Raw genomic sequence first — 27,620 nt, forward strand, 5'->3', positions numbered from 1 at the left:
TAATTTAAAAGCAGCATGGTTAATAACGCTCGTTTACAAGGGACGAAAGACCATCAGCCTCCGTTTATACAGCAGGGAAAACAGCTGTAGTTTAAAAGAGGCATGATGGCGCTTTTCATTTTTTTGGTTATACAAGAGTTTGATTATTCAGGCAAATTGACAGAGAAAAGAAAACTGTCTCCCCTTTTCTCTCCGTATTAACCTCTTTTATAAAATTATTTTTATATAACCACATTGATTATTTCTGCAGATCTTTAGGCCATTTGTGCACACGGATCTGTTTTGTCATAAGCTCATTGCGGGAGGTCAAGTCCCTGAGTCAGGTGTTTCACACTTGGTAAGATATTTTAAAGTAAAATTACACTTAGAGAGGACATCGTTGTGTCCATCCAAACTGACAAAGACGCAATAGCGATGTTTCAGGTTGTCTAACTTCAGATTGATTCGTTTTTACCTTCCTGAAAAGATCCTGATCTTTTGACACCCCGTGTTGCGCAACACATAAAAAGCAAGACCTTTGCTTTTAAAACAGGTCTAAATTGATTGATCTAAAAAACAACTATTCGTACGTCTGTGTCAGAGCTTTTGACCACGTGGCATTTAATCTTGCGGGCCAGCTGATTTTGTTGCTATTTATACATTTTCATTAGTTACTCCGAGGCTGCTTCAGCCTAAATCTTGAAAGACTGAGAAGTTCGGTGCAGTTCAGCCTGGAGATCGTTGGACTGTCATCTGATAAGTGCGCCAAGTTTTAAGTTATTTCAGTGTAAAGAGAATATAAAACACAAGGCTGTAGTTTCGCAGACTGATATTTACAGACATCAAATTAAAGTGAATTTAATGGAAGAGTATTTTAATTCTCAGTTTACTCTTGTTTTCACTGATCGAATCGCTGACATTGTAGTCTAATCTAGTCTTTAAAAATAAGACTTTACCTGCTCTAATTCGTTTAATTCTTCCCTCTTGTTTTCTCCTTCTCTCTCACTCCTGCTCATATAAAGAATAAAAACAAATGCCTGCGCGTACCCAGCTCGCGCGTGCCAGCTATGAAGCAGGCTTGAATGATACGCAGTCATCTCAAAACTTATCCAGCTTCAGGTGTCGCTATAGCAACTATATCTTGATACATGGTGAAAATAAGAGATAAAGAGACTACATGTTTAACAGGTAATGTAAACATCCGAGTTTCTAAACGCCGCATCAGCCTCGAGGAACTGCGAATTTATGACGTCGTTTTTGTGTTTGTTTTGCGTGTGTGTGTGTGTGTGTGTGTGTGTGTGTGTGTGTGTGTGTGTGTGTGTGTGTGTGTGTGTGTGTGTGTGTGTGTGTGTGTGTGTGTGGAGTAAATTTAGGTTTGAACAAGGCCGCCAAGGGCGAAAGGTCCCCGCTTTTCAGTCCTTTTGTGCTGGACTGACGAGTCCGTCCTGACAGGGGTTAACGTACCGTGAAGAGGTTAAACAAACGGACATTCCCGTAAGAAATCATCCAGACACTTAAGGCCTTGTAAGTCGAAAAATTGGCAATTGTAGTCTGAGTTTAACCCAGGATAGAATTTAAACTCACCTGACAGGTTTTCTAAAGTCAGGGGGAACATGTGCTAGATGTTTGATTTGTGAATTAACTTCTAGGCGGGATTATATGCATGTTATCGTTTTAGAAAAATCCAGCGGCTGCGGGTCTCAATGCAAATGCTTTTCTTACATCTTAATCAGCTTGATGAGATAAGCGTGTTAATGGACTGTCAACTAACCAGAAAAAGATGTGAATATTTGTTTAAAAAATAAATAAAGTTGGCATAGCCTAGTACATAAAAAAAAGAAATTGAGTTTAACCGGTAAAAGTTACTGACGTACTATACTAACATATATTTTTTAATTTTGTTAAATAAAAGTAAATACTTATTTTTTAAAAGCTAATTCTTCGTTGTTGGATTTCTTGCAGGATTACTCATTAGTGTTTGTGAAATTTTAGCAGGTTCTTTATTTCTTGTATTTTATCTATTTTATCTTAATGTACAACACTCCTTGATGTGCTATATTAATAAAGTTGCTTACTTGCTTTTCTCTAAACCATTAAACACGTTAAAATCTGTATTTGTTAGGATTATTCTATAGCTGCAACAAAAGAATAGGCCTACAGCTCAACAACAGTTTAGTCATATACAAAAAATTTAACATCTGCTTCTCAAGAATTCCACAAAGCAAAGAAGGTTAAATTAAAACCTCTTCATCTCATATTTGGTCACTCACAGTAATGCATACATGTGATGAACACAAAGAGAAATCTAAAAATGAAATGAAAACATAACTTATTTCAGTGAACTTTTCCAAGCAAACGAGAAACATAAAGAGGCTGTAAAAGCCTAGTAGTTAAACTTTATTTTCTTTTAAAGGAGAAATGCAGCAGTGTGTGTCTTCAAACATTATATTTCTCTTTACAAAAAGTAAAAAAGAGAAGGACAAATGTTGCATGAAAGTGGTTTAATCTATTCTCTGCAGAATTGGCTTGAACAGCAGCTGTAAATGTTACATTTTGTTTCACAACCAAATGGATTATAAATTATTTAACGTTGTTCATTGTCTTACCGGACTAATTAATTTTAAAGTCATTATTGAACAAGCATCACAGTCTGGTGCAGCAGTTAAGCTATCTGTGTTTTAACACTGTAATGTGATGGTCTTATGACTATTGCTTCTGGATGAGTGGAACAAAGTACCCTGTGATTATATAGATTTACTGCAACAAAGTGGACTAAGTTATAATATTCTCTGAATACATTTTGAATATCCCAAGAGATAAAAATATGTCTTGGAACAAACACATAATGAAATGATGTGATACCTTTTTAATTTCTTTATATTATGTCTTCTCAAAAAGAGTAACTTGTTTCTAGAAAGAAAACACAGGAATAAACTTGTTGTTTTGCTTGTGGTTGCAAATACGAATGTGCTGACTTGAAATTCCAGTCCAGTTTGTGTGGGTGTAAAAATCCCCAAATCCTCTCAAGTGATTGAAGTTCTGAGCTGAAAATCTCATCCAAGCATTGTTGTGAGGCTCACCCTGATATGGAGCTAAAAGTGCCTCCCTAAGTTCTGGCATTCATAGACTGTATGCTGTTGACTTGCATTGAGAGGAAAGAGAACGACAGAGATTATGGGCAATTAAAGCCCACTTTATGCTGGTCTGCTGGCGTCACTCAGTCTGGCCAAGAATGCTCACCTCGGCTAATATCAATTAGAACAAACTCTGCAGCATCAACCTATTCGTACAGTGAATTATTAATGCCAGAGCTAGCACAGTTAGGCTTAGCTGGCTCACCAGTGAGAAAAAGTATGCAATGAGATGTTTTGTTTGAATGCTCAAAAAGGACATGAGGTCTGAGGTTTGGCAAGATCACAAAGGAAAATACTTCATTCAACTGGCAAATAACCAAAAATTACATATTTTAGAAACTGACAAAATGTGACTTTACAAAAAAAAAAAAAAAAAAATCTAGTTTGCTTGTTTTCTTTGTTTTAATCTAACTTGTGTGTTAGTGTCAAGATCTGTTTTATTGTGCTTCCAGTTTGTTGAGCTTCATGGCAACTGATCTGAATATTAATCTCTTCTGGCAAATTATCAAATTACAAGAAGGATGTTTTTGGTACCTTCCTAACAAACAGTGTTCAGTAGTTTGGCCAGCTGCTCTGGAGATGCTCAACCTCTGTGATTCCTGCATGGTACTGTTGAAGTGTAATGTATGCTCTTTACCATTAGGGGGAACCTTTTAACTTAAAGAAGTCTTGTATTTGTAGATCTCTGGTGTGTGTGAATGTTACAAAACTGAAAGCTTCAAACTGATGAACTTTATATGTTTAGTTGTCTGATATTTCTGATGGAGTATTACTGAAAAGAAAGTTGTGAGGTGCCCCAGAGGAGAGACGTTCTGTCTCTGCTTGCCTCGCTCACTGCCTCCAGTGTAAATGAACTAGGTCAAACTGTCTCCATTTTCATTGACTATTACCCCTTACTGAGAGCACCAGACTCCATGGCCATTAAACTGACACTTTAAGGATTAATTGGTCTTATAAAATGAGTGATGCCTTAAAAATCTGCAAATGTTTTAGTCATGTAGTGAAAGCATGCATAAAAACTTTCCTCGATCAAGCCAGTTTCCATATGGGAAATAGATTTAATGTTGGTATGTGTACTACAACATGTAATTACATTACAGCCAATTTGCTCCTCAACAAGCATGCATTTCAACCTGGCTGCTGTCTCACAGGGGACTTCTGTTTTCTTTCTGGATGACAGTGAGACAAACTGTAATACAATTTCACTCCTCACAAGCCTGGCAGCACAGAGGGATGATGGGACACACTCACCAATGCCAACTGGAGAAACATGCTCAATTTGATGCAGCTGTCTCCTTGAGCAGATGCTGATGATACGATTTTGTGTGGTGAAACCGTTTCATTGCAGTGGTGGAATGGAGGGGGTTGTGGCTGTGGAGCAGGCCAGCAGGCCTTACAAAGCAAAGGGCACGCCAGGCTTGATGAGGATCAGAGGAAGATGAGGAAGAGGAGAGAGAAATGTGAGAGGGGGGCCTCGGGGTCTGGGGCTGTTGGTCTCTAGAGCAAGGGTGCCAGCCAGAGTGCTGCATCGTTCAGACAGCGTGATGTACACAGAGAAACTTGATCTAATGTGGGGTTCACACACACTTATTTAAATAGAAACACCATCAAAGAGCAACATATGTTGTGCTCCTGAAGGCAGGAATACTTCATTATATGAACATAATGGAAGTGATGAGAAATCCAGAAAGTTCGGAGACTATGGATGTTATATTCGGGGAAGACTGACATAACATCTTCAAGACCCGATGCTTGTTGTTAGTGAAGAATAAACATCCTCTAAGCAAAGACAAAAAAACAAACATCTAAAGCACTAATATCAGTTTTATTAAACTAAATAAAAAATGTATAAGGGATTCTCCAGCATTTAACCAGTTTAATCTGGTTTTATTTGACTAAGAAAAATAAGTTTAGCAGAAAAAGGCCATGTCCTTCTATTTTTTATTCACCTACCTCGTCCTATGGTCTTTCATTTGAATGAGCTTCACTCTAAAATGAGTATTTGGGCTATTTTTTGATATAAAACACTTTTTTTTAATGTACTCTACTTAATTCTTTTGGATGGATTAAAACTTACCCCTGTTCATTTTACTTGAAATCAAGAACTGTAAAACCAACTTTAATGAATTGCTTTCATTTGTAACAAGTGACTGAACAGAGTTTGTCCAAGTTCATTACTGAAGTTAGTTAAACTCGACAGACACACTCAAAACATTTAACATCAATTGTGAAAAGACTGCAAAGACTCCAAATAAATGCATATTCATCAGGATTTAACCGTTTGTGATTACTATAAATCTGAGTTCTGCACTTTACTGCCTGTGTTATATTTACATTTAAACAATGTGGTTGGAAGGATCTGTTCTGTTTGAATGTTGAAGGTGGAGAGAGAGTGACCACAGTTCCAACAAAAGTAAGAAAGCTGTTGTCTGACATCTAAAGTGGTCTCAATATGTTTGGATTTTTCTTGCTGCAGCCAAGTACTACCATTTTAGAAACTATAATGCAAATGTATACAAATTAAAAGACTCTCTTTTCAAGCTATATCATCGAGTATGAATATTTATTTACTTTTGGATACATTAAATATTTCATTTGGAACAACTTGAATGTTTTAAGTTGACTTTCTATGATATTGAGTCACAATGATTCAAAATCTTGAACAAACAACTGAACTTGGATGAGCTTAATTCACTCACCTATTATCAGTTGAAACAATTCATTTAAGTTGGTTCAGCTATTCTATTTTAGCTTCTATTCTTTTTTGTTTATAAGACATTTTATTTGATAAAGCTTTTTAATAATCTAATAATAGACATTGGGTTGGTCCTAAATTTCTCCACAACCTTCTTACATTTATATTTACACATCACACACATATGTTTGTAATAAAAATGTTAAACTTTTTAGTTAAACACGCAATACAAATCACTTCGCGCTTTATTAAGTGTCTTTACTGAAATTGACTTTACAAGACAGGTGCAAGTCTCAGCTCTACACACGGGTCCTGTTACTGTTGTCTGCAATGAGTGTTATGTTGAAGAGCAGCATTACTACTGATCCTCTGTCAAAGGGTAAGTCCACCCTGAGGGGGGGAGAGGCAGAGACACACGGGGAGAATTTGGAGTTAAAGGTCAGCGCCGCTTACTCCATTGAGGGAAATAAAAGCTCAAATGTCTTGCCATTTGAACGAAAAGGGTAAAGACGCCCGTCAGCACTCATTTAAATGTTTCAAATGATCTATTAGTGATGCGGTTATCTTAATCGGTGACTCCATCTATTGGAAACATACTTACCCAGTCCTCACAGAGGCTAAGTTGGGTTTCACTGTGTGATAAATAAAAGTCACCTTTATATAACCATTGTTTGCCTTAACTCAGAAATTACGCTACAGAACTATTTCAAAAACATGCAGCATTTTTTTCAATATTTGTTGGGCTCTTTACTCCTAAAGAAATATTTAAAAGCTACAATTAGATGTTTTGTGAGAATTTTATTTATATATTGGTGCAGACTTGGAGAACCTTTCGACTACAATACATATATTAAGGAAGCTTGGTTTCTCAGCATATGGAGAACAGCTGATTAAATCTAGCAGGGCTTAGAAAAAGACGAACCGAGTTATAAAGAATATTTGATCCAGTTTGGATAACCTTTGACTGCCGCCAATTCCAACTTCCAGCGTCGCATGTGCAGTTTTTGCACGGTTCAGTGCGCACGTGCGTTCAGAAATCCTAACTCAAGACAAAAACAATCCACTCAGAACTTATTATTATTGCTTTATGGACTGAAAAGGGAATCTGAGCACCTTTAACTGTAAAAGTGTATAAAAACTCTATTTTCCTTTTGCGCCTCTGAAATATTAAGAAATACAGGTGGACTTGATTTTTGTTACTAGTCTAAAAGGGCAACATACATAACACACACATGCGCGCACGCATGCACAAACCCCTTTAAATTTGACAGGCCCCATACTGTTGTTCTCTGCCCCGGCGGATATTTATTTTGATTTGCACTTTAACTGACCCAAATAAAACGTACTGCAGCACGGACAGAGGTTTTCTCCGGTCTGCACGGCCTCGAGGGAACTGGCCTGCACGTGAACACAAACACACATACAATCGCGCACAGCGGCAGTCGCGGCTGACGCAGGAGACAGTAATTCTCTATTCCTTGGAAAGCCCCATTTGCTTTTGTGCTCGTCCAATCGCTGGATGGCCTCGGCTCATTAATCTTTGACTTGACGTCTCACTGTGCTGCTGCTTCCATCTCTGTCTCCCTCTCATCCCTGCGGCACCGAGGGGATCCTCGTCTCTGCCATGACTCCAAGTCCAACCACAGCGTAACATCGGCGGCGCTTGAAATGACTGCGCGGACTTCGGATCACCTGAACTCACGATCAAGAGATAAAATTCAACTGGCGTTTTGCGTACCAGCACCGTGACATCAGGAAAACATGCAAGATAAGCTGACAGATAACCAGACACCCCCTTCGTCGAGAGCATCATCGTTTTTCATCGAGAATCTTCTGGGCAAGGGACGGGATGGACAGGACTCAGTGGGTGGTGGTCGTGGGACGGAATCCTGCGCAGAAACCATTTCTATCGAGCGACACTTTAACGCAAGTCACACCGACAGCAGTGGACCAGCGCACAGCTCCCCAGCTCGGTCCTCATATGGAGACTTACCGTTACAGTGGAACTGCAGGGAGACTACTGTGCATTTCAGAGCTTTGGAATCACCACGCAGTGAGTACAGAGTCGTTTTACGAGTAGACCTATTGTAAATGATATTTCCCATGATGCGCAAAACATTTCACACAATTATTAAACATTTGTGGAAATTTAGCCAGTTTTTCCTGCTTAAATCCCTAAAAGCTTATAACAATGTGTTATTTTTGGAAATTTAACAGAATGCTGTGCTTTATATAGATATATAAAATGTCGTTTATTTATTTATATTCGGCCAGATGATTAAATATTGAGAGTTTAAACATTTAAAGTTGAATGTCCTATAAATTAAAACCAAACTTTTAAAGTCTAATGTGCGCTTGGCTTGTCATGTGCTAGCATTCAGCAGATCTTGACTGAATCATTTTCTTGGCTGTTTTTTTAAAATCTGACGATCTAAAGCACTGGTACAGGGAAACGTGCGTGGGCCATTCACAAATGCCAGTAATACAACCAAATCAGAAGCGGACTGCTGCACGTCATCATCACACCTTGCGCACATTTAGTACCATTTGTACCACAGACACGCACCGTCACATCATAACAAACTGTCTTTCTCTCCGATGTGTCAGTAAATATTTTAATCGCTCATGAAGCTCATTATTATCCACCTGGAAGCCTTTTATCAACACATATACCCCGCGACACACACTAAATATTAACCTGTTGAATGGACTGAGATTATATCCTGAATTAATATTTTTGGGCTACTTATTACATGCCAGTTGTTTCATTATTGGGGCAAAAGCAGCTTATCGTCTGGATCATGTTATGCAACCTAATCAATTCTGCCCAAACTCTGACAACGATGAACACAAACAGTAGTTTATTTTGATTTTAAATAAAATATAAAATAGGATGTTTTACTTCTGAAGTACTTATTCTGGTGCTTTTTTTTTACTCTTGCGTGCGTTATGGTTGGTTCTATTAGAGCTCATTGATAGAGCCAAATATATTTTGAAAATCTTATTTTTATCCCTAAAGACTGTCACAATTTGTCGTTCTGTATCATTTTAAGGTCCAAAAGAGAAAATCAATTCAGAGGATCCGTGCTGTTTAATATCAACCAGTGACAGAAGTTCACCTGCTGTGTCTGAGGGCAGCGATGAAACGGACAGGAAAACTGGCGACAGCAGCCTCACAGACGACAACGAGGACGCGTCGAACGCTTTTGACGCACGATCTGAGCACGACGCATCGTCTGACCTGGGTTCCACCCGGAAGAAGAAGACCCGAACCGTGTTCAGTCGCAGTCAGGTGTTCCAGCTGGAGTCGACATTTGATGTGAAACGGTACCTGAGCAGCTCCGAGAGAGCTGGTTTGGCAGCGTCTCTCCAACTGACAGAGACTCAGGTTAAAATCTGGTTTCAGAATAGGAGGAATAAATGGAAGAGGCAACTTGCGGCAGATCTGGAGGCGGCACATATCCCAAGCTCGAACCAGCGGATTGTCAGGGTGCCCATTCTCTATCACGAGGGACCCACGCCCACTGCAGCACTGGGCTTCAACTTAAACGGACATCCAGTTTCCCCACCTGTGGTGGGCTTCTCCGGCTCAATCAACTACACTCTGTCCTCTTTTGCTCACTCCATGAGCATGTTAAGATCACAGATGACCGGCTTGGTGTAAAACTGTATCAGACTGACATATCTAACTGTTAATATTAAAAATATCACTCTTTATATTAATTGTGCAATAACCCAAAATGTCTGCATCCAAAGAGAGGGGTCGAAGTGTCAGATTTTCAGCACAAAGTGATGAACTCTCTTTGCATTTCTGTTCAAATGCCTCCATAATAAACTGTTATCCAAACACTACAATCAAGCAGGGGGAGACTATGGAGGCTGAAGCTGTTCATGTACTGTATGTTTTAATACACATATTTTTGCAAGTTTTTATATATAAAGCCACGGATTTTCAAACTTTGTCACTTTTTCCACAAATAATAAAATGTAAAAATTAAAGCACTAAACTACCTGCTTCTATTGTTGTATAAACAATCATGCAAATAATCCACGACTAGTCCTTAGAACAACTATCCTCATGATTCTGACTTGCAGATAATAAAAATGTCATTTCTGTAAATGAAAAACACGAATATTTATGCACTTTTTATAGTTTTGCTCAAAGTCATTTTGAGTCTTTTTTTCTTGGAATGTGCACACACACACACACACACACACAGAGAGACAGAGAGAGAGAGAGAGAGAGAGAGAGAGAGAGAGAGAGATTAGTTTAACAAAAACAAAGTGCAGCTTAATTAAGATACATAAATATTCTGTACAGCAAATATTCACACGTTCGTTTAATGGAGATAACCAGTTGTTTAAATGCCAACCTGTTTGCAGGGCGCTACCCTTTACCTTAGAAAATATTTATTTAGACCTGGGACCACCAACTCCGGTCCTCAAGGGCCGGTGTCCCGCAGGTATTGGATGTTTTCTTGCAGCAACACGCCTGATTCAAACAAATAGCTCGTTAACAGACTTGTGCAAAACTTGACAACAAGCTGTTGGGGATCAATTTAATTCCAAGAATCAGGACCGGAGTTGGTGCTCCCTGATTTAGACTGTTAAATACATCAGAAAAAGCCATATAACACCAAAAACTATGTTAAAGAATATTTTAATTCACATTCCTACAAGCTATAACGAGTTGCTTCAAAGACAAAATCCATAGGATGGTACAGAATAAGTAAATAAATAAATAAATAAATAAATAAATAAATAAATAAATAAATAAATAAATAAATAGATAGATGGATAGTTTTATGAATAAACTCTATGCATTGCATTTAAGTGAGCACGATGTGGTAAACAAACCAATGCAACATGCCAGAAATATGTTTTTTTTGTTGCATATTAAATTTGTATTTTTACACAGTTTATATATAACTTGAGCAAGTTCAAACACTAGACAATGACAAATTCAAAGTTCAAGAAATATGATGCAAGAATACACAGTAAACACACAAGAAACGACTATGTATAATATACTGACAAAAGTTAGAAGTCCGGAACCTCAAACGTAACCACAAACTTAATATTTCTTTACATTTAATGATTAAAACGGCTGTATTTATATTCTGGAGGCCCTCTACAGGGCTCCGGACCCCGGTCCCCCCTGCAGCAGATATGAAGATGAGAAGTGTTAGGAGGAAAAGGAGGGTACAACACTTTTCTGTCCTCACTTCTTCTGTTCTCCCTCTGCCATTGGTCTACTCTGACTGTCGGTTGAACCAATCAGCGACGACACAGCGCTCCGTCCGGTGCGTGTAGAAGCAGTGCGAGCGGGACAGTCATCCCGGCAGTGTCAGCTCAGTGGTTGCTGCTATGGTGCGTGGATCCAAACGTTAGTGGTGAAATTAACGTCCTGGTTTAGAGTGAAAGGAGAAGAGTTGAGGAAGTTGGCGCAAAACGAGGACTAACGCCTGGGAGAATATGAACAAAGCAGATGCACCATGCCGACCCACAGCCTCTCTGAAATTTACAATTGACAACATCCTCAATCTGAAAACAAACGGACGAAACTGTGATAGTTGTCAACCCACCGGACTGCAGGATGAACTGGCCGCGGCGATGTGTAAAGAAAGTTTCCAGAGCCACAGCGAGAAGAAAAGAACACAAGAGAGGCCGGATCCGGACAGCAGCCTTAATGAAAGAGGTAAGAGAAGCTCAACGGATTTTACAGCCGAGTGGAGGTTCTCCATTAAATATGTTTTCCAGTTCATTTAAGTTTCAGACCGATAACAGAATTTCGCGCATACTCATAAGGCTAAGCAAAGTGTTGTTGTTATTGCAGAGCTGATCACAAACTGCAGCAGAGAAACAGAATCTGTCATCAGCTGCGGGAGCCAGACGAAGGCAACGGAGGCGCGCTTCGACAGCGGGGACAGCAGCTGCGACGACAGCAGCTCCACCAGCGCAGCCACGGACCTCCACAAAGGAGGGGGCGCAGTCAAAAAGAGCAAAATAATAACAAAAAAGAAGACACGCACTATTTTTTCCAAGAGACAGATTTTTCAGTTGGAGTCTACATTTGACATGAAACGCTATCTGAGCAGCGCGGAGCGCGCTTGCCTCGCCAGTTCCCTGCAGCTCACAGAGACCCAGGTGAAAATATGGTTTCAAAACCGCAGGAATAAATTAAAACGACAAATCTCCACCGAAATCGACGGACCAGTTAGCGATTTCCCTGAGACTGGAAAGCCTGTGGTGGTAGGGCAGCTCCCAGCACTGTACAAAGAGAGCAACTTGCTGGGAAGATGCCTGCTGCCCATGCCCCTGCCCCTCGTGTACCCGGGAAGTGGCACGCCTTACCTCTGCTTCTCCAACTCCAGCAAGTACTTCAGCCTGTATGACGCGGACGTATGACGGGTTTTGTGATTCACCGCTTGAAAGAGACAATTTGGGTGGTTTGTTGCAGGTTTCAAGCATTTACGGTGTTTAATAATGAGGGCCGGTCCTGCGGCCTAAAACCTTTATGAGGACTGCAAGTACAGTGGCAGAGAAGTAGTTTTATATCATGTAAGAATAAGTATATCGGCATTATTTATTTTCAGTCAAAGTTGTAGGTTGTGCACAGGCCTAACACCGAATCTATAGTTAATCACAGCCGCTTACAGCAAACAGCCGGCTATGACAGTCAGGAGCGAGGCCTACAACAGCATCATTTACAACATTTTATTGTTTACATTGTATTAGTATTTTATCATCATTATTATTATTAATATTATTATTATTATCATTATCGAGAACAACGATTCCAGCAGCCTAAGCCACCAAAGAAATTACTATAGCCTATTTGCATGCATTTCCTGTATAATGAATTTTGAATTACTGAAATTATCTGTATTTAAACGAATGTAATATTTTATTTTGTTTCAGGCATGTTTTTTTTCCCCGGTTACCTTACTATTCTTACTTTATTCCACTCTGCCAAGAGGCTCATTACACCTTTTATTGAAAATGTAATTAAAACGTCTTCAAAGATTTATCAGAACTGATTCAGTATTGTGAGAAAAATCCTTGTCTAAAAACACAAAACTATCAATATTATGTATTTAGTGAGTTCTCATAATTTTGGATCCAGACAGTAGTTTTCACATTTTGATTTTTGCTTAAAGTACTTGGATGTTACAGGCTACCAAATGCTGAATGACCAACAGGTGACACAGATTTTACAAAACTTAAATTAAAGCAAAAATCCAAAATATTTGGGTGCAGTCAGTAAAGGCTGCTTAATGTTATTCAGTATTTATTTATTTATTTATTTAATGCTTAGATGTTTATATGCCCACTTTTTTCTGCAAAACCCCTGGTCTTTTAAATGGTATACTATAACACACCATTTCCTAAATTTTGAGAACAGATGTTTTGGAATAAAATAAGGCTAAATTCAACAACATTTATAAACTTCATCCAGCTGAGTAGTATATTTAAAAATAAACATGAACTGTAAAATCATACATTGCACCATGTCTGGGACAAACTATACATATTAAAAAAAACATAAAAAAATAAAACAAAACAGTGGACCTCAGAATCAAAACTCCTTCATGTACAACTGATATCACAAATTAAGTATGTTTTCTTTAATCTCATGAAAAGCACTGATCTTATAGTAAAATTTACTAAGTTTCGCTTCATGTTGCATTAGAAAAAAAGTGGTTACAAATCAAGGCTTATTTAATGCATGCCTAAATTATGCAATGTCAAAATTGCACCCATATTGATGCTGTCGCTTACAGACTAAATAGTATGTGAAACAACTGATCTATAGTTGCATGATTTAGACCGGTTTTGTTGTGAGACAGCATATCTAAATATCAGTGGTCAGTCATGCTTCAAACCACAGCCACCAACCCATATATCCATCGACTTTGTGTGTAGACAAAGAGAAACTGGGCTCCACTTGTAAAGCCAATCGCTGAGTTATTACTCAGCGATTGGCTTTACATTGGCTGTGATGTGTGAAATAAGGAACCACAATAATTTTCCACAATTAGAAACAGAGCTTTGTGACTTCCATACTTCCTGTTCATTTCATAAAACATTTTAACCATCACACTGTCTGGTGGGATGTTAAATTAAAAACAGTACCACTGGGATTTAACTGCAATAAAACTGTAAATCAAAGAAAAAATGGAATTTTATTTGAAGACCTTTAATTTCTCTGAAAAAGGAGATGCTTACTCAGGATATAAATCATGTATTATAACATAATGAATAGTAAACATGACAACTAAGTCTAGTTTGTTTCTTTGAAAGGACAAATATAGAAAAAATGCTTAAGAGGGAAATTACGCATTAATATGACTTTCTTATAATAAATTTATATTCTTTTTTTCAAACACATAATAACAGCGTTGAATGTATCTCAACTTATTGTGATGGAGCCTCGTGTTATAAGTTATGATGTTTGGAACCCATTTTTTCCAAGGCCAGATCTGAATATTTGATATTTTATTCATTATTAGTCCTAAAACTTAATCCCTCAGGATTGAACAACAGGATCCGAAACACATAAACAGGACACAAATTTTAATTTTAAAATTTAATTTTAACTGGTCTAATAGAAAGAGAATTTTGTCTGTTTTCTGGGGTTGAAAGTCAACTGACTTTTCCAGTACTGCTTTTTGACTCTACCAAAGTCCTTTGACAATGCTTTACTTTTACATTTTTCAAATAATTTGTTAAATTGAGTTGATATAGAGCCAAAGCACACCAATTACAAGATCCAAACTACGAAGGTATAGCACACATAAACATAATGGAACATTAAAAACAAGGAAATTGTGTTAATTATTGATCTGGTATAGAAACTCAGTATTTTCATGCATAAATGTGTGTAATCTGGAGACAGAGTGCAGGAGTGTTTTTGAAACACGCACACAAAAAAACATAAGAGGCCCATTAAGTCCAGGGTGCTGTCTTGTATTTCTGCGAGTCACACCACCGCTCAGTACCCATAATCCCTAGCGGCTAACTGCTCAGACACGACGGCAGACTGCCAAGACATGAGGTGTGGCCAAATGATGCATTACCAACATTTAAGTTGTAGTTAATGGAAAAGATCACTCTGTCTTACAATCACCCATGTTCACCCATGACTGAATGTGGCTGATTGTAAGACAGACTGATCGTTTCCACTTTGGACAGCAGAGAATATCTTAAGACAAAATCTGATTAATTTAACTTCACACAGAAATGCACTATGCACATAACTGCCTCTTGCAGGAAATGATAATTGCTTCAACTACTTAGCTCTTTTCATTTTCTCACTTCGTCCTCCTTTCTCATTCTTGCTGCATTTCCCTCCCGTCTCACGGCCTGTCGAAGCTCATCACAGTAATCTGTGCACTGAAGCCTGACTGTGTGTTATTATGACTGAATGAAAGGGACTGAGGAGTAGTGTGTGTTACAGAGGGAGAGATTGTTAAAACCAGTTGATGAGCGTGTGTTTGTGTTGGAAAAAACTTTGATACCGTTTGTATCTCTGCATGGGTCTGTGCCTCGCTATAGCCAAGGTCTGGTTGGTCAGGAACAAGGAGGTGCTGTTCCTGTGGGGCGGAGAGCAACTCCAAGTGTGTGTCTGTGTAAAACTCACTGGCAGCTCCTTTCTGCATGACTAGGTGGAGGCCTCTCTCTTTGCTCACCCACTCCTTTAGCCTCTGTTGACCTCGCTCTGTCATCTGACAGAGGTCATCACCCGAGCTGATGGAACAGACCGATTTTTAACATATCTTTGAAAGCACAAAAACCCCTCTCACAGATTTCACATGGGAGATTTCACTCTGATGTTCTTTTATAATAGTTTATGTATTAGCCTCATATTTGTTAAGTGAAATAAAAAATGTGGACTGAATTTGGTGAAGAACAACAATCACTGCTGCTAAAAAATGCACAAATAACCATGCTAAAACAAGACACATTAAAACCAAAAATGTGAAGAAGTAATAGTGCAGTCTAGCTATAGATGGTCTGTGAATTCCCCTGGGTGTCCCAATGCACTGTAAGAAAATCTGAAACCAAAACTGCATGAGACAGCACGCTGCACAGTAAACATGGTTATTAGAGGTGGAAAACAGAGACACAAGGACTGTGTATGTGTTACTCTTTGATGGCCTATTGATCTGCTTATTTAGACACCCCCTCCTCTCAATAATGCAAATTGCTTGAGGAAGTTGAAGGAAGCCAGAGGGGATGAAATCCGATAAAAGAGCATAATACAGAGATAAGAGGTGAGAGGGTACAGGGATGAGAGAAGATGAGACCAGTTTGGATGGTGTCCAAAATGTAATTGCAAAGTAAGCTAAGTGAGTGTAAATTTCACTGAATGTATTTTTTAGACTATAAACAAGGTCAACAGACGATGCAACAAGATTTCATTAAAAGAAACATCTGTATGAAACACAATGACACTTTATGAAATTCAAAATTTTACAAACTGCAACATTTCATAAAATGTTGTGTCTCATTTTTGCACAGCTGCAGGGGGCGATGTGTAGGGCTGGGCGATGAAATTCTAAAATGAAATCGCAGTTACATTTATAATAAGCTCAGTGATTTCATCAAAATTTTCAGTCATTTTTAGAGCCAGCTATGTATCCCTCAGCACACTCCAGTCCACTAGTTGGCATTGTGTTGCCAGCTCATTAGTAAGGAAGGTAGCTGTTGTCTGTTTTAAAAGATGAGGGAAGTTACTAAATGATGCCATTAAAACTTGCATAACCTGGTGCACGTGATTGTCATGGATGCTGTAGGAGAGAAGAATAACTTAGGAGAGACTAAAAGTAGATTTAAAAACGTTATAAATATGTTCAGGACTAAAAAAAAAAAGAAAAAAAAATCCTCTTTAAATTCCTGTTACTTTTTGTTTGTTTGTTAGTTGGGAAAGTTAAGAAGAAAGGTAAGAAGAGAGGCAAATGAAGTGATGCAGCCATCATGTCTAGTGCCCACTGTACAAGCCTGTGGGGGCAGCCTATGATCTGGGGTTGCTGCAGTTGGTTAGGTCTAAGTTCACCAACATTATGTATCCAAAGAATGAGGTCAGCTGACTACCTGAATATACCGAACAAGCAGGTTATTCCATCAATAGATTTTTTTGTCCCTGATGACATGGGCATACTCCAAGATGATAATGCCAGGATTCATTAGGCTCAGATTGTGAAAGAGTGGTTCAGGGAACAGACATCATTTTCACACATGGATTGGCCACCACAGAGTCCAGACCTGAACTAGACTGTGAATCTTTGGGATGTGCTAGAGAGGACTAAGTGCAGTGGTCAGCTCACCCATTATCAATACAAGATCTTGGTAACAAGTTAATCCAACACTGCATGGAAATAAACCATGGTGACATTGCAGAAGCTTACTGAAACAATACCACATCGAATGCTATGGTATTGTTGAAGGTGCATGGTCTTTCTTTTTGGTGGTGGCTTTTTTTTTTTTTTTTTTTGCCAGGCAGTGCAATTCTCTTGACTCTGGTTTGGTTTTTAATCAAGGGTCCACAACTTGTTACAGTAGCCCCTTTTCTACCACAGCAACTTTATATATATATATATATATATATATATATATATATATATATATAAACATGGTGGAAAAGAAAAACCTTTCCCTCCTTCCAAACTTCCCCTGAAAAAAACACCTAGTGGAAGAGGTAGGACTCTTCAGATTCTCTGGAAGTCTTGAAGGGTGGGGTTGTGTGCTGAAGAATCCTGATTCGTGGAACATACTGGCACTGTTGCACTCCACCAACTCCATGTTTTGATCGTTCGATAATTGGAGCTATGAGAAGTGAGCTGTATCCCAATTCAGAGTCTACGCATGTCGAAGTTCAGGTTCGTCAACTTCATACATCATAGTGGTGCGTCAAGCATGCTGTGCCATTTGGAAGGTGCCTCTGACTCCACCCTACAAACCCACACTTCATTTGGCCTGCAGCGAATGCTACTGCTGGTGTATCCTTAGTGGCCTCTTTTCTCCCAGAATTCATTGCACACAAGATGGCGATGAATAAGAAATACAGCTCCAAAGAGCAGGTTTTTATTTTACTTCACTTTAGTAGAAATGTGATAAAATCAAATAAATTAAAAACATGTTTGTTAAACGGTGGCATTAAAATTTTGTAGTATTTGATATTCGGGGATTTTTAATGGGTTAATTAAAAGTGTAGCTGCTGGAAAACAACAGAGCCTCAGAGTGTTTTTCTTTTTGTTGTTTTTGTTTTCTTTTACATTATTACTCAGTTGGTATTAATGTTCATTAAAGTGTCCTATGATATGCAAACTTAGAAACAACAAGTCATGGCAATTTTGAGCATATCTTCTGAGGACTACGTTAAGTGCAAGTCAATTCAAAACAACATAGTATATGGACGAATAGCCAACAAGGTGGCAGAGAGGAATGTTGAGCCAACACAACAAACTTTAAAGAACAAAGAAGCTTAAAGATCACAACAGCCAAAGTGGGTCTGACAACAAGTGGTTTCAAGATTTCTGATTAGCTTCTCCTTTATATACAGTAACATGTTGGGACCTTGACAGACCTTCTCCGGAGCTGTCTCTGACAACACTAAAAATATATAAAAAAAAATTCTAAATAACTTTGTGTTAGTGTAAAAAAAGGTCAGTGGCTACAGCAACCAACAAAGTCCATATTCGAAGGAGTAGCTTTGAGGTCTGACGCTGAACAGGTAGACACAGTCGCAGGTTGTAGTTTTAAGAAGGTTTAATCAGATCGGTCAGTTGAGAGAATGCATGAGCATGAGACAAGATTAGATAAGGAGTGGAAAAGGACTGAAGGTATACATAGGGATGTTGACAGGTGTTGGTTGTTAGGCTGATCAGGGAGCGCAGGTGGTAACCATGATGGCGGAGTCCGGTGGGTTATGGGTATTGTAGTCCATTCCAGGGCTCAGTATTCTGGAGATGATGAGCGGGCTGGTGGAGGAGGCACAGGCCTGACAGTAGCATTAGAGTTAAACACAGATCGACTTGAGTTCAAATCCAATGTGAGACAGGTAAAAGGTACCAAACTGGCTCAGCCTGAATTTACTGATTGTCTCACAATATTGGCTTTATATCAATAAGTCTCTGGACACATTTATAATCAGTTGGATAAATAACAAAAAATCAGTACAACATTGGTACCACCTCATGGCTAGAGCATAGAAAAACTCCAATGCAGCTGGTGTCTCTAACAGTTTTCATGCAATGCTTAGAATAAACATCTACTAATGATGAGTAGGTGTGGGATAACTTCATGTATTAGATGACATGTGACACATGTAAGAGGTACCAGGAAGTAATCCAACTAAACAATCACCAATAAAACATTTTATAAACCTCAAGTCTTAGCAAAGCAGTGCCTGCTACTACATCAAAGATGCCCCAACAGCAGAAATACAACCACCTCAACATTTTTCAAGATAACACTTATTACTATTCAAACCATGCTTGCAGTTTTTAACTTTGTCGCTGGTTAATTACAATTTCTTTTCTCCTTAGAAATTTCACAATCAGTTAACAGCCAAAGTTTCATATGTGTAAGGAAAAAATTCAGAAACACAAAAACGTCTGCATTCTTCATCACTTCATGACAAAAATTAACCGAAAAAAAACAACAAATACTACCAGGTTGGCTTTAAGTTTAATCTGAAGAATCCTTACGTCAATAGAAGTAAGTTGATGAAGGTATGCTGTTAAACACTTTTAAACTGCAAACTGCAGAGTTTTAAGTTTGAACGTTGTGTGAGCTCTTTCCTGACATCAAAATTTAATCTTAATAGATGAAGTAATCAAACCTAAGAATAAAGTATTTTATGATTCTATTTCTATTACAAATGTGTCAGAAAACCTGAGATAAATACTCTGGCACATCAACACAGACTGGATATCAATTAAAACAGCATCATTAGCATCGTCTCTAACACCGTCCCTCATGTCCTGTCCCCACTGACACCCACGTCAGGATAATGCGCCATTAATCTACCACGGAAAACACATTATTGGCCAATCAATAGATAAGATGGAGGGATAAGGGAAGAGGAAAGAGGAGGAGGAGGAAGACAGAAGGCATGAGACGGATGCTGCAAGTCTGAGGGGATGTGTTTGAGTGAAGGTGGGAGTGACAACACTTATCCATAACACCACAGAACGAGGTGCAGTATCTGCAGACATGAAATAGTCAGTGAGTTCATGCTGAAAGTCAATATTCTTCCATTAACAACAGACAGAGTTGTCACAGTTTTGTTGCTCCCATTTTTTTCTTTCCATTAGTGAATGAAATATTTCACTTGAATTAAACTTCCAAAGATTTCAATCTAGTTCTACAGCTCACATGTGTTTACTGGGCTTGAAAAACATGCACACAGAACTGGACAGATTGTGTGATGATGAACCCTGTCATGTGAAAATGTTAAGTATATCCCATACAAACTCTTTTAGCTTTTTTCTGCAAGTGAACACCTGATTTGTATACTAAAATACTACCACAAATTCCCAATGTTTTAAATCAGTAAGTAAAAAATCTGAACATATAAAAATTCTACTGTGGAAAGAATAAGTTTGACCTCAGAAGCTATTATTAACCACTTCACCACAAACTGCCTCTTGTAGGAGTTTTGCATGATTACCCAGTTGTGTTTGACCTCCTCTTACTCAAGTTTCAGATTACTTCTCAAAGCAAAAGTTCTTTAAGTTGGCAGGGGTTTTCATACATATGCCTGTTTAAGCTGCAACAGCAAAGGCTTTGACTTCCTTTCAGGTCCAGGTCTTTCATTTGTAGAGGATGCATCCTCTATGATTATTTGTGTGTGCGTAGAAAGAAGCTTTAACAGATGGTTTAGATTATACCTGTTATAGCACAGACAATCAAAACAAAAATATAGTTAACATTACAAGTACTCTTACAAATCATTTGCTCAGGAACTCATGGGCTCACTAACAAAAACCCATATGAATTAGGAGCTACATTAAGATTAATCATATCCATCTTACCTTTAGAGAAGATGATAAATTAAGCAAACTCAACTAAAGTAAGGCGTTGTGGATTTCTTAATTAAAAGCAATAAAATATCTAAGCCTGCAAAAGGATTTAGATTTTATTGCTTTTCTGTAAAAACTAATAGATATTTATTCACATAATTTTCTTCCCATTGTATCTTTGTATCCATGTAACCATTTTTTAATTTTATTTACAACTGATCCAAAAATTCCATCAGATCTTCTCTTGGTGGAAATCTGTTCGACTATCTGTAATAATGTAATACCACACCATTTGTCCATGTTTTTACACCCGCATAATCCATTTCAGGTTTGTGGAGGAGGTGGAGTCTATTCCAGCTGCAATCAGGTAAGAGGCAGGGTTACCCTGGATGGGTTGCCAGTCCATTACAGGGTCAACATACACAAATGGGACCACCAACCACTCACTAATAAAGTCAATTTAGAATCATCAGTCAACTAAAATGCAAGCAATTGATATTTGAGAATCAAACTTTTTTTTTCTCAGGATAAATGTTTGCTTTTCCAAAGCTAAGGACAAATGTTTCAGTGGCATGCACTTAAGCTTTTTTTTTCCCTTGACTGTGAGTGCACACACAAAAACACAATGACCAGTAACACCCTCAGCAGAAAGGCTTATGCACACTTTGGTGGTTGTGTACCATAAGATGCGGTCATCTAGATCTAAGCAGAGCAGAGCTTGCACTGTGTATGCAGCAGAGGTGACCTGCATGCCTCTAAAGTGACATAACACACAACGAGTCCTAGGAGACCAGGGAGATGCTGGCCTGTTGCCATTCACAGCTTCAGCGAAACCCAGTCCCCAAAGATCAAGCAAGCACCACAGATGATCTTGAGGAGTCAGGTGGACATGGCTGAGCTAGAATAACCTCATAAAGGATCATTTTCAGTGGAAGCACCAGTATATAACTGAAAGGAAAGTAATGAGACTTTTAAATCCAGTAAAATATATGAAAACACGTGAGAGGTAAAATAAATACCAAAAAGATATTAAAACAGTACTTTGTTGGTTAAAGGATATTCATTGTACAATAGAGATTGATGTAAGATTGCTAATTTAAAATTCTTCACAATGAAAAGATAATGTGTTTATGTGTTCTAGCTTCTAGCATAAGAAGATGAAATATAAGATGTTGACTTAAGTGGTTTGTTTAGTAAATTAGTAAGTATTCAGCATTTTTGCTAAACGGTTCCTAAACCAACCATGGATCAGCTCAACATCTTGACTGCACTAAAATGTTCCTCTCAATTAATGTTGATATTATAGTAATTAGATCATAAGGAATGAAGCAATAATATCAGTTACAGGAAATGCATTGAAGGGAATAAAATGTAAAAAAAAAAAAAAAATGAAACAGTTGCCATTAATGAGGAAGCAAAATAATTCACTGTGCTGCTATAACTCCACTGGTTTCTGCGGCTCCTCCGGCAGAGTGAGCTAATTCAACCAGCAGCATTGTTGTGGCACAGTGTTTCCAGCCGTAAATCCTTGAGGAGCAGTTTCTGATGTTTTGCCCACTGTTGTTGCCAACTGGTCTGATGTGGAGAGTTCAGAGATAAATATAGGAAACAAAACGTAGAGAAGAAAGTCAGGTTGCTAACCACAGTTTTGGTAGGCAAGTAGCAGAGATAAAATAGGAATTATTAGTGTTGAAATTTTTATTATTACCTCTGCTTAGGCAGAGTTCATGTATTCAGCGGTGTTGGTTTAGCATAATTAAAAAAGTTATGGATGGATTTTGATTAAATTTTCAGGAAATATCAGAAATGCAGTAAGGAACAAGTGATTTAATTATGGGGGTGATCCCAGGAATTTTTTAAAGGATTCTAGGGACATAGGGATCATTTTGCCCACAATCAATTAACAAACAATGACACTAGTGGCTTGGCAGAGGCTTGACTGCTCCTAGCTTTGTATGAAAAAGACTGCTGTGAGAACAATATGATAAATAGTTCTTACTATTTTCACTGTCTGCAGTGCAGACTGGTGACCTACTGGGTCTTTCAGTCATTTATAAAATTTTAAAAAATACAGTGCAACAGAATTAGTCAAGGTCCAAAATTCCCTCAAAAAGAAAAGAAGAAGAAGAAAAAAGAAGTAAGGAAATTGCAAAAAAATTGACTAACCAACCTCTTTTGGAAATGCCACTTGCCAGTTTGAGTCATCAGCTGCCTAACAGCTAAGCCACCTATGGAACAATTTATTTGGACAGATGAGACTAAACTGAAGATGCTGACCACAATACACAGCATCATGTATGGTACAAAAAAAAAACAATAGTCACAGCATCTACTGACACCTCATATCGACTGTTCAGCACTGTGGTGGAAGATGATGATTTAGGTTTCTTTAGAAGCAGCTCCTGGGCACTGCAATCATTGCAAGGGTCCCATGAACTCTGCTTTAACCCACAACAATCGTTGCAGGGAAACTCAACAACACCTGGCATGGGTGTCACAATACTTGTATCTGGTTATATCTGATTTAGATGCCCTCAAAAAATATGCATCAGCACAGCCGCTGTGCATGTTGCTCCTTTCATGGTTCCAGTGCTGCATTGCACTTAAAGGATTGGCTACAGTTGGTCTGGCAAATGCTAAACATTCTGCACAATACCTTCCTTCTCCTCCTTCTTCTTGTTTTTCTGCTCCTTATTTGGCTTGCACAGGTGGATTGCATTCAAATTGCTGCCACCTACAGGACTGTGGTTTGAAACAGTAGATAAGCAGAAGAAAAAACAGGTGATGACTGTGGTGGAAGTACTGTGACCTGCAGCCGTTCTACTCTCATGTGGCAGGTGACTGCTGGCCGTCCTGGAATACCAGCCATTCTGTGAGTCTCCAGAGCACACAGATCTCAGGACCAGCCTGGCCCTGGCCCTGAAAAACCTCTTCAGATTGGGTTTTAATTACCCAGTCTGTATAACTAGTATGTTGCGACTGTATCCTCAACTGGCTTTTATTGCCAAACCACAGCACTTTTTACATAACAGACCTGTCTCACAGCAACCCTGCTTACGTTTCGCACAGCTGTATACCACATAGTGGTGGGACTAAATTTACAATTTATTAATTTAAAAAATGAATAAATAAAATAAATGCTTTTAAAAGATGAACCCATTTAATCACAGTTTTCATTCCAAACAACACGGAATGTTTGCCAGTGAGTGATTTCCTGGTAGACCGATTACACTGATGCACATGTCAGAGCTTGGCTAATGCAATGTTGCCAACTTAGCTACTTTGGCACTATATTTTGTGACCCCTCTAGCGACTCTTTCAAAAAAGAAAAAGTGACTGGTGAAAAATCCAGCAACTTTTTCTGATTCGATTCGATTCGATTAGATTAGATTTAGATTAGATTCAACTTTACTGTCATTGCACCTGTACAGGTACAAGACAACAAAATGCAGTTTAGCATCTAACAAGAAGTACAAAAAAAAAAAATTAAGTGCAGATATAATCAATAATGAATTAACAGTATGTAAAAGAACTACAGGACATATTTTACAAGAAGAAGTGTACAGATGATAATTTATGCTAAATGGAAATATAAGTGAATCAACATTAAATTGTACATAAATATAAACAAAAACTACCCAGGATTGCTATACTGATCAAGCATTTAGTAGTAGTAGTGTGTGAGTGTGTGCAGTACAGTTCAGTGGTACAGTTGTACAGAGTACAGTCTTGATATGAGAAGGAATGAGGAGGTGAGGGATGTGAAATGGTGTGTAGGGGTCAGCAGGAGTTCAGTAAGGAAACGGGTCTGGGGAAGAAGCTATACTCAGTCTGCTGGTTCTTACTCCTGAAGCACCTGCCTGAGGGCAGGAGGGAAAACAGTCTATGGGCAGAGTGGGAGGAGTCCTTAAGAATGCTGCCAGCTCGATGCAGGCAGAGGTTTTTCTGGACGTTCTCAATGGTTGGAAATTGGTTTCCCTATGATGTGTTGGGCGGTTTTCCTTAGGCAGTGTTCTTTGCACTCTGTGATAGAGCAGCTTCCACACCAGACTGTGAAACAGTTTGTTAGGATGTTCTCGATCACACAGCGGTAAAAGTTCACCAGGATGGCGGAAGACAGGTGGTTCTTCTTCAGTGTCCTCAGGAAGAACAGGTGCTGGTGAGCTTTCTTGACCAGGCTGTTGGTGTTAGTATTTCAGGACAGGCTCGCCAAATTGTGGGTCCCCATGAACTAAAAGCTGGAGACACGCTCGATTGCCATCCTGTTGATGTGGATGGGATCATGTGTGCTTCCTCTTCTTTTCCTGAAGTCCACAATGAGTTCCTTGGTCTTCCTGGTGTTAAGGAGCAGGTTATTTTAAGTGCACCATGTAGCCAGGTGCTGTATCTCTTTATGTAGGCAGGTTATTGGAGACTTGTGGAGACTGATGTGAAAGAACTTATTGTTTACTCTGCTCAATGAGCAGCAGGTGCTGCTGCAGGCCCCTCCTCTTTCCATACCCACTTACAAGATCCTCGGTCCTCATGCAGCATCAGTCCCAGCTCCCAGCTGCATTCAGAGGTCCACGACCAGACTGAAAATCAAACATGCAAAGTTGCCACTGGCTGATCCCACCCTGATATTAATGAAAAGTGTGGACGAAAACATTTAAAAAGTTAAAAGTACTGTAACATGTTGTAGACGGAATTAGAGAACAGCCAGAGCTGTTAGTTAAAGTACTTAAATGGCACTTTTACTTCAGGTCTGTTCAATTTTAGAATTTATATTTCTACTGTTGTAAATTAAAATGCAATTACATGCATTTTTCCAGACATTACTAGAGCTTGAGTTAACAATATTAATGTCTGCATCTGTTATTTGATTCAGTCAAAAAATATTGCTTTTGGGGTCAAATATTGTAATACCTTTAAATGCAGTTTATTGAGATTATTTAGACAAAGCCTCTAATTAATCAAATTAATTACACGTAAAATCCCATCCCTAGTATAAACACATGTACGTTTTAGTCGGCTGTCACAGAGAAACAAACAGAGGGTATACATGTAAAATATCGTTGGAAAGATACAATTCTTTTAATTTAATTGATGTAAACCATAGTGGTACAAACAACACTAACAAAGAAAGAAAAAATAAAATCGTGAAGCAAATCATCAGTAAAGCACCACAAATAATTAACTGAAACATAATTTCCCAAAAGAAATTGTCCTTTTTGTCATTGACAAGAACCCCAATAAATCAATTTCCTTAATAAATTTAGCTTTCAAATAGTTTTTTTTTTTTTCTAAATATTCCTACTTCATCATCTTGGATCATTTCAAATTAGCAACAAAATTACCTTTTTAATTCCTAGAACCCTTTTTTCTGCTCAGAAAATCAGCTGCTTCTGTGGAGTCAAATCAGGTCAGTAGGTGGTGTTAAATGTTGCCCAGGACACTTTCTGTTCAAACTACTAAATGAATGAGGAAAATGGGTCCTAGACCACCTCTGAATGAGACCTGAGTGATCAGATCTGAATGTGTTCTCCATATGTCTTGGCATCTTTTAACACTGCCAACTATTGTTGAATCACTCAGCATGCATGATGATACCAAATACAAACAATGTCTTGGGGTAAAGGATTTTAAACGCATACATACTGCCAAGTAAAACTTGGTTAACTACATAAAATGAGCTTTACTTATTTAGCACAGTGGATTGAAGACTGGAAAACTTAGGGAGCTTGGTAGACTTTCCCTGTAATAAGAAACAAATGCAAATCCAGAAAAAAAGCCTTTCACAGTGTAAAAATGTAATGTTTCACAATGGATATTTAAATTTGCTGTCACTTTCGTGACAACTTTAATTCCTTTCCATAAAAAACACATGCAACAAACACACCTCTTAGCCCTAAAGAGTGGCTCTCTTGAGACTTATGATCCCCTCTGGCCAGTTCAAGAGAGGGTCTAAGTGCTCTGTAATAGCCAGCAATCAGCACAGATGGATAGAAACCAATGTCTCGCCCCCAGGAAAGAAATATAAATAAATAAGATGAATAAATAAAAGCCCCGTGTCCTCACAACCACATACTGCATTGGGCATGTGTTTTATAATGAATATAGATTGAAAGGTTGAAATATTTATGGTCCAGTGGTGGTGAGAGGTAGGTGGGGGTTCGTAGGAGGATAGGGGTTAATGGTGTGAAATCTCATCCCAAGTGCAGGGACATGAAAAAGGAACATTCCTCTTGGTCTGTAAACCTCAAAAGAAAGTTCCATTTGCAACTTCCCAACTGGGATTCTATAAAGAAGCTTCCAACTAAGACTTCTAGAAATTTAAATCTTTTTTAAATCATAATCTTTTCTTGTAAACTTTTAAATTCATGAACCAATCAGGTTGTTTAGAAATTCATCTGCATTTATCTGAACTTCATAGTTATTCTACGTTATCGCAAAACATTCTTTTCTTTTCATGTCAGTGTTTGTGAATCATCATTTTGCTTTGCCTCACTTGAAGTTACAACTGATGTTTCATAGTTATCACAAAATCATCATGTGGAACATCAACATAGCAGAAGACAGCTTGGTCTGCAATTAATGGAAGGCTGTAGATCTTTTTCATGGTAGATGTTTTGGCATGAAATAGTGGGACAAGTGCAGGTTTATTAAAGAGGGCTGCTTTCCACTTGGAGAAAGTTATGCATTAGTGCATGTTGTACAACTAAGACATTCACAGGTGAAGAAATGGTCTTCCTACATACAGTTGTTTATATATCACAAGTAATATAATTTACAGAGTATTAAATA

At 38.4% G+C, this 27,620-nt stretch overlaps 2 protein-coding genes across 2 annotated transcripts; both read left to right on the forward strand.

Annotated features, from left to right (window-relative positions):
• Positions 1 to 7,569: 7,569 nt before the first annotated feature.
• hmx1 (H6 family homeobox 1) lies at positions 7,570 to 9,686 on the forward strand. Its single transcript, XM_041983687.1, has 2 exons — positions 7,570 to 7,861; positions 8,862 to 9,686. The coding sequence occupies exons 1-2, from the start codon at positions 7,570 to 7,572 to the stop codon at positions 9,470 to 9,472; spliced, it is 903 nt and encodes a 300-aa protein (XP_041839621.1). The 3' UTR covers positions 9,473 to 9,686.
• A 1,481-nt stretch (positions 9,687 to 11,167) lies between these two features.
• Positions 11,168 to 12,486, forward strand: hmx4 (H6 family homeobox 4). Its single transcript, XM_041983663.1, has 2 exons — positions 11,168 to 11,506; positions 11,645 to 12,486. The coding sequence occupies exons 1-2, from the start codon at positions 11,284 to 11,286 to the stop codon at positions 12,214 to 12,216; spliced, it is 795 nt and encodes a 264-aa protein (XP_041839597.1). The 5' UTR covers positions 11,168 to 11,283; the 3' UTR covers positions 12,217 to 12,486.
• The last annotated feature ends 15,134 nt before the right edge of the window (positions 12,487 to 27,620 follow it).

The sequence above is a fragment of the Melanotaenia boesemani genome, chromosome 4 (assembly GCF_017639745.1).
Source record: "Melanotaenia boesemani isolate fMelBoe1 chromosome 4, fMelBoe1.pri, whole genome shotgun sequence".
In the NCBI taxonomy this organism is placed as follows: Eukaryota; Metazoa; Chordata; class Actinopteri; order Atheriniformes; family Melanotaeniidae; genus Melanotaenia; species Melanotaenia boesemani.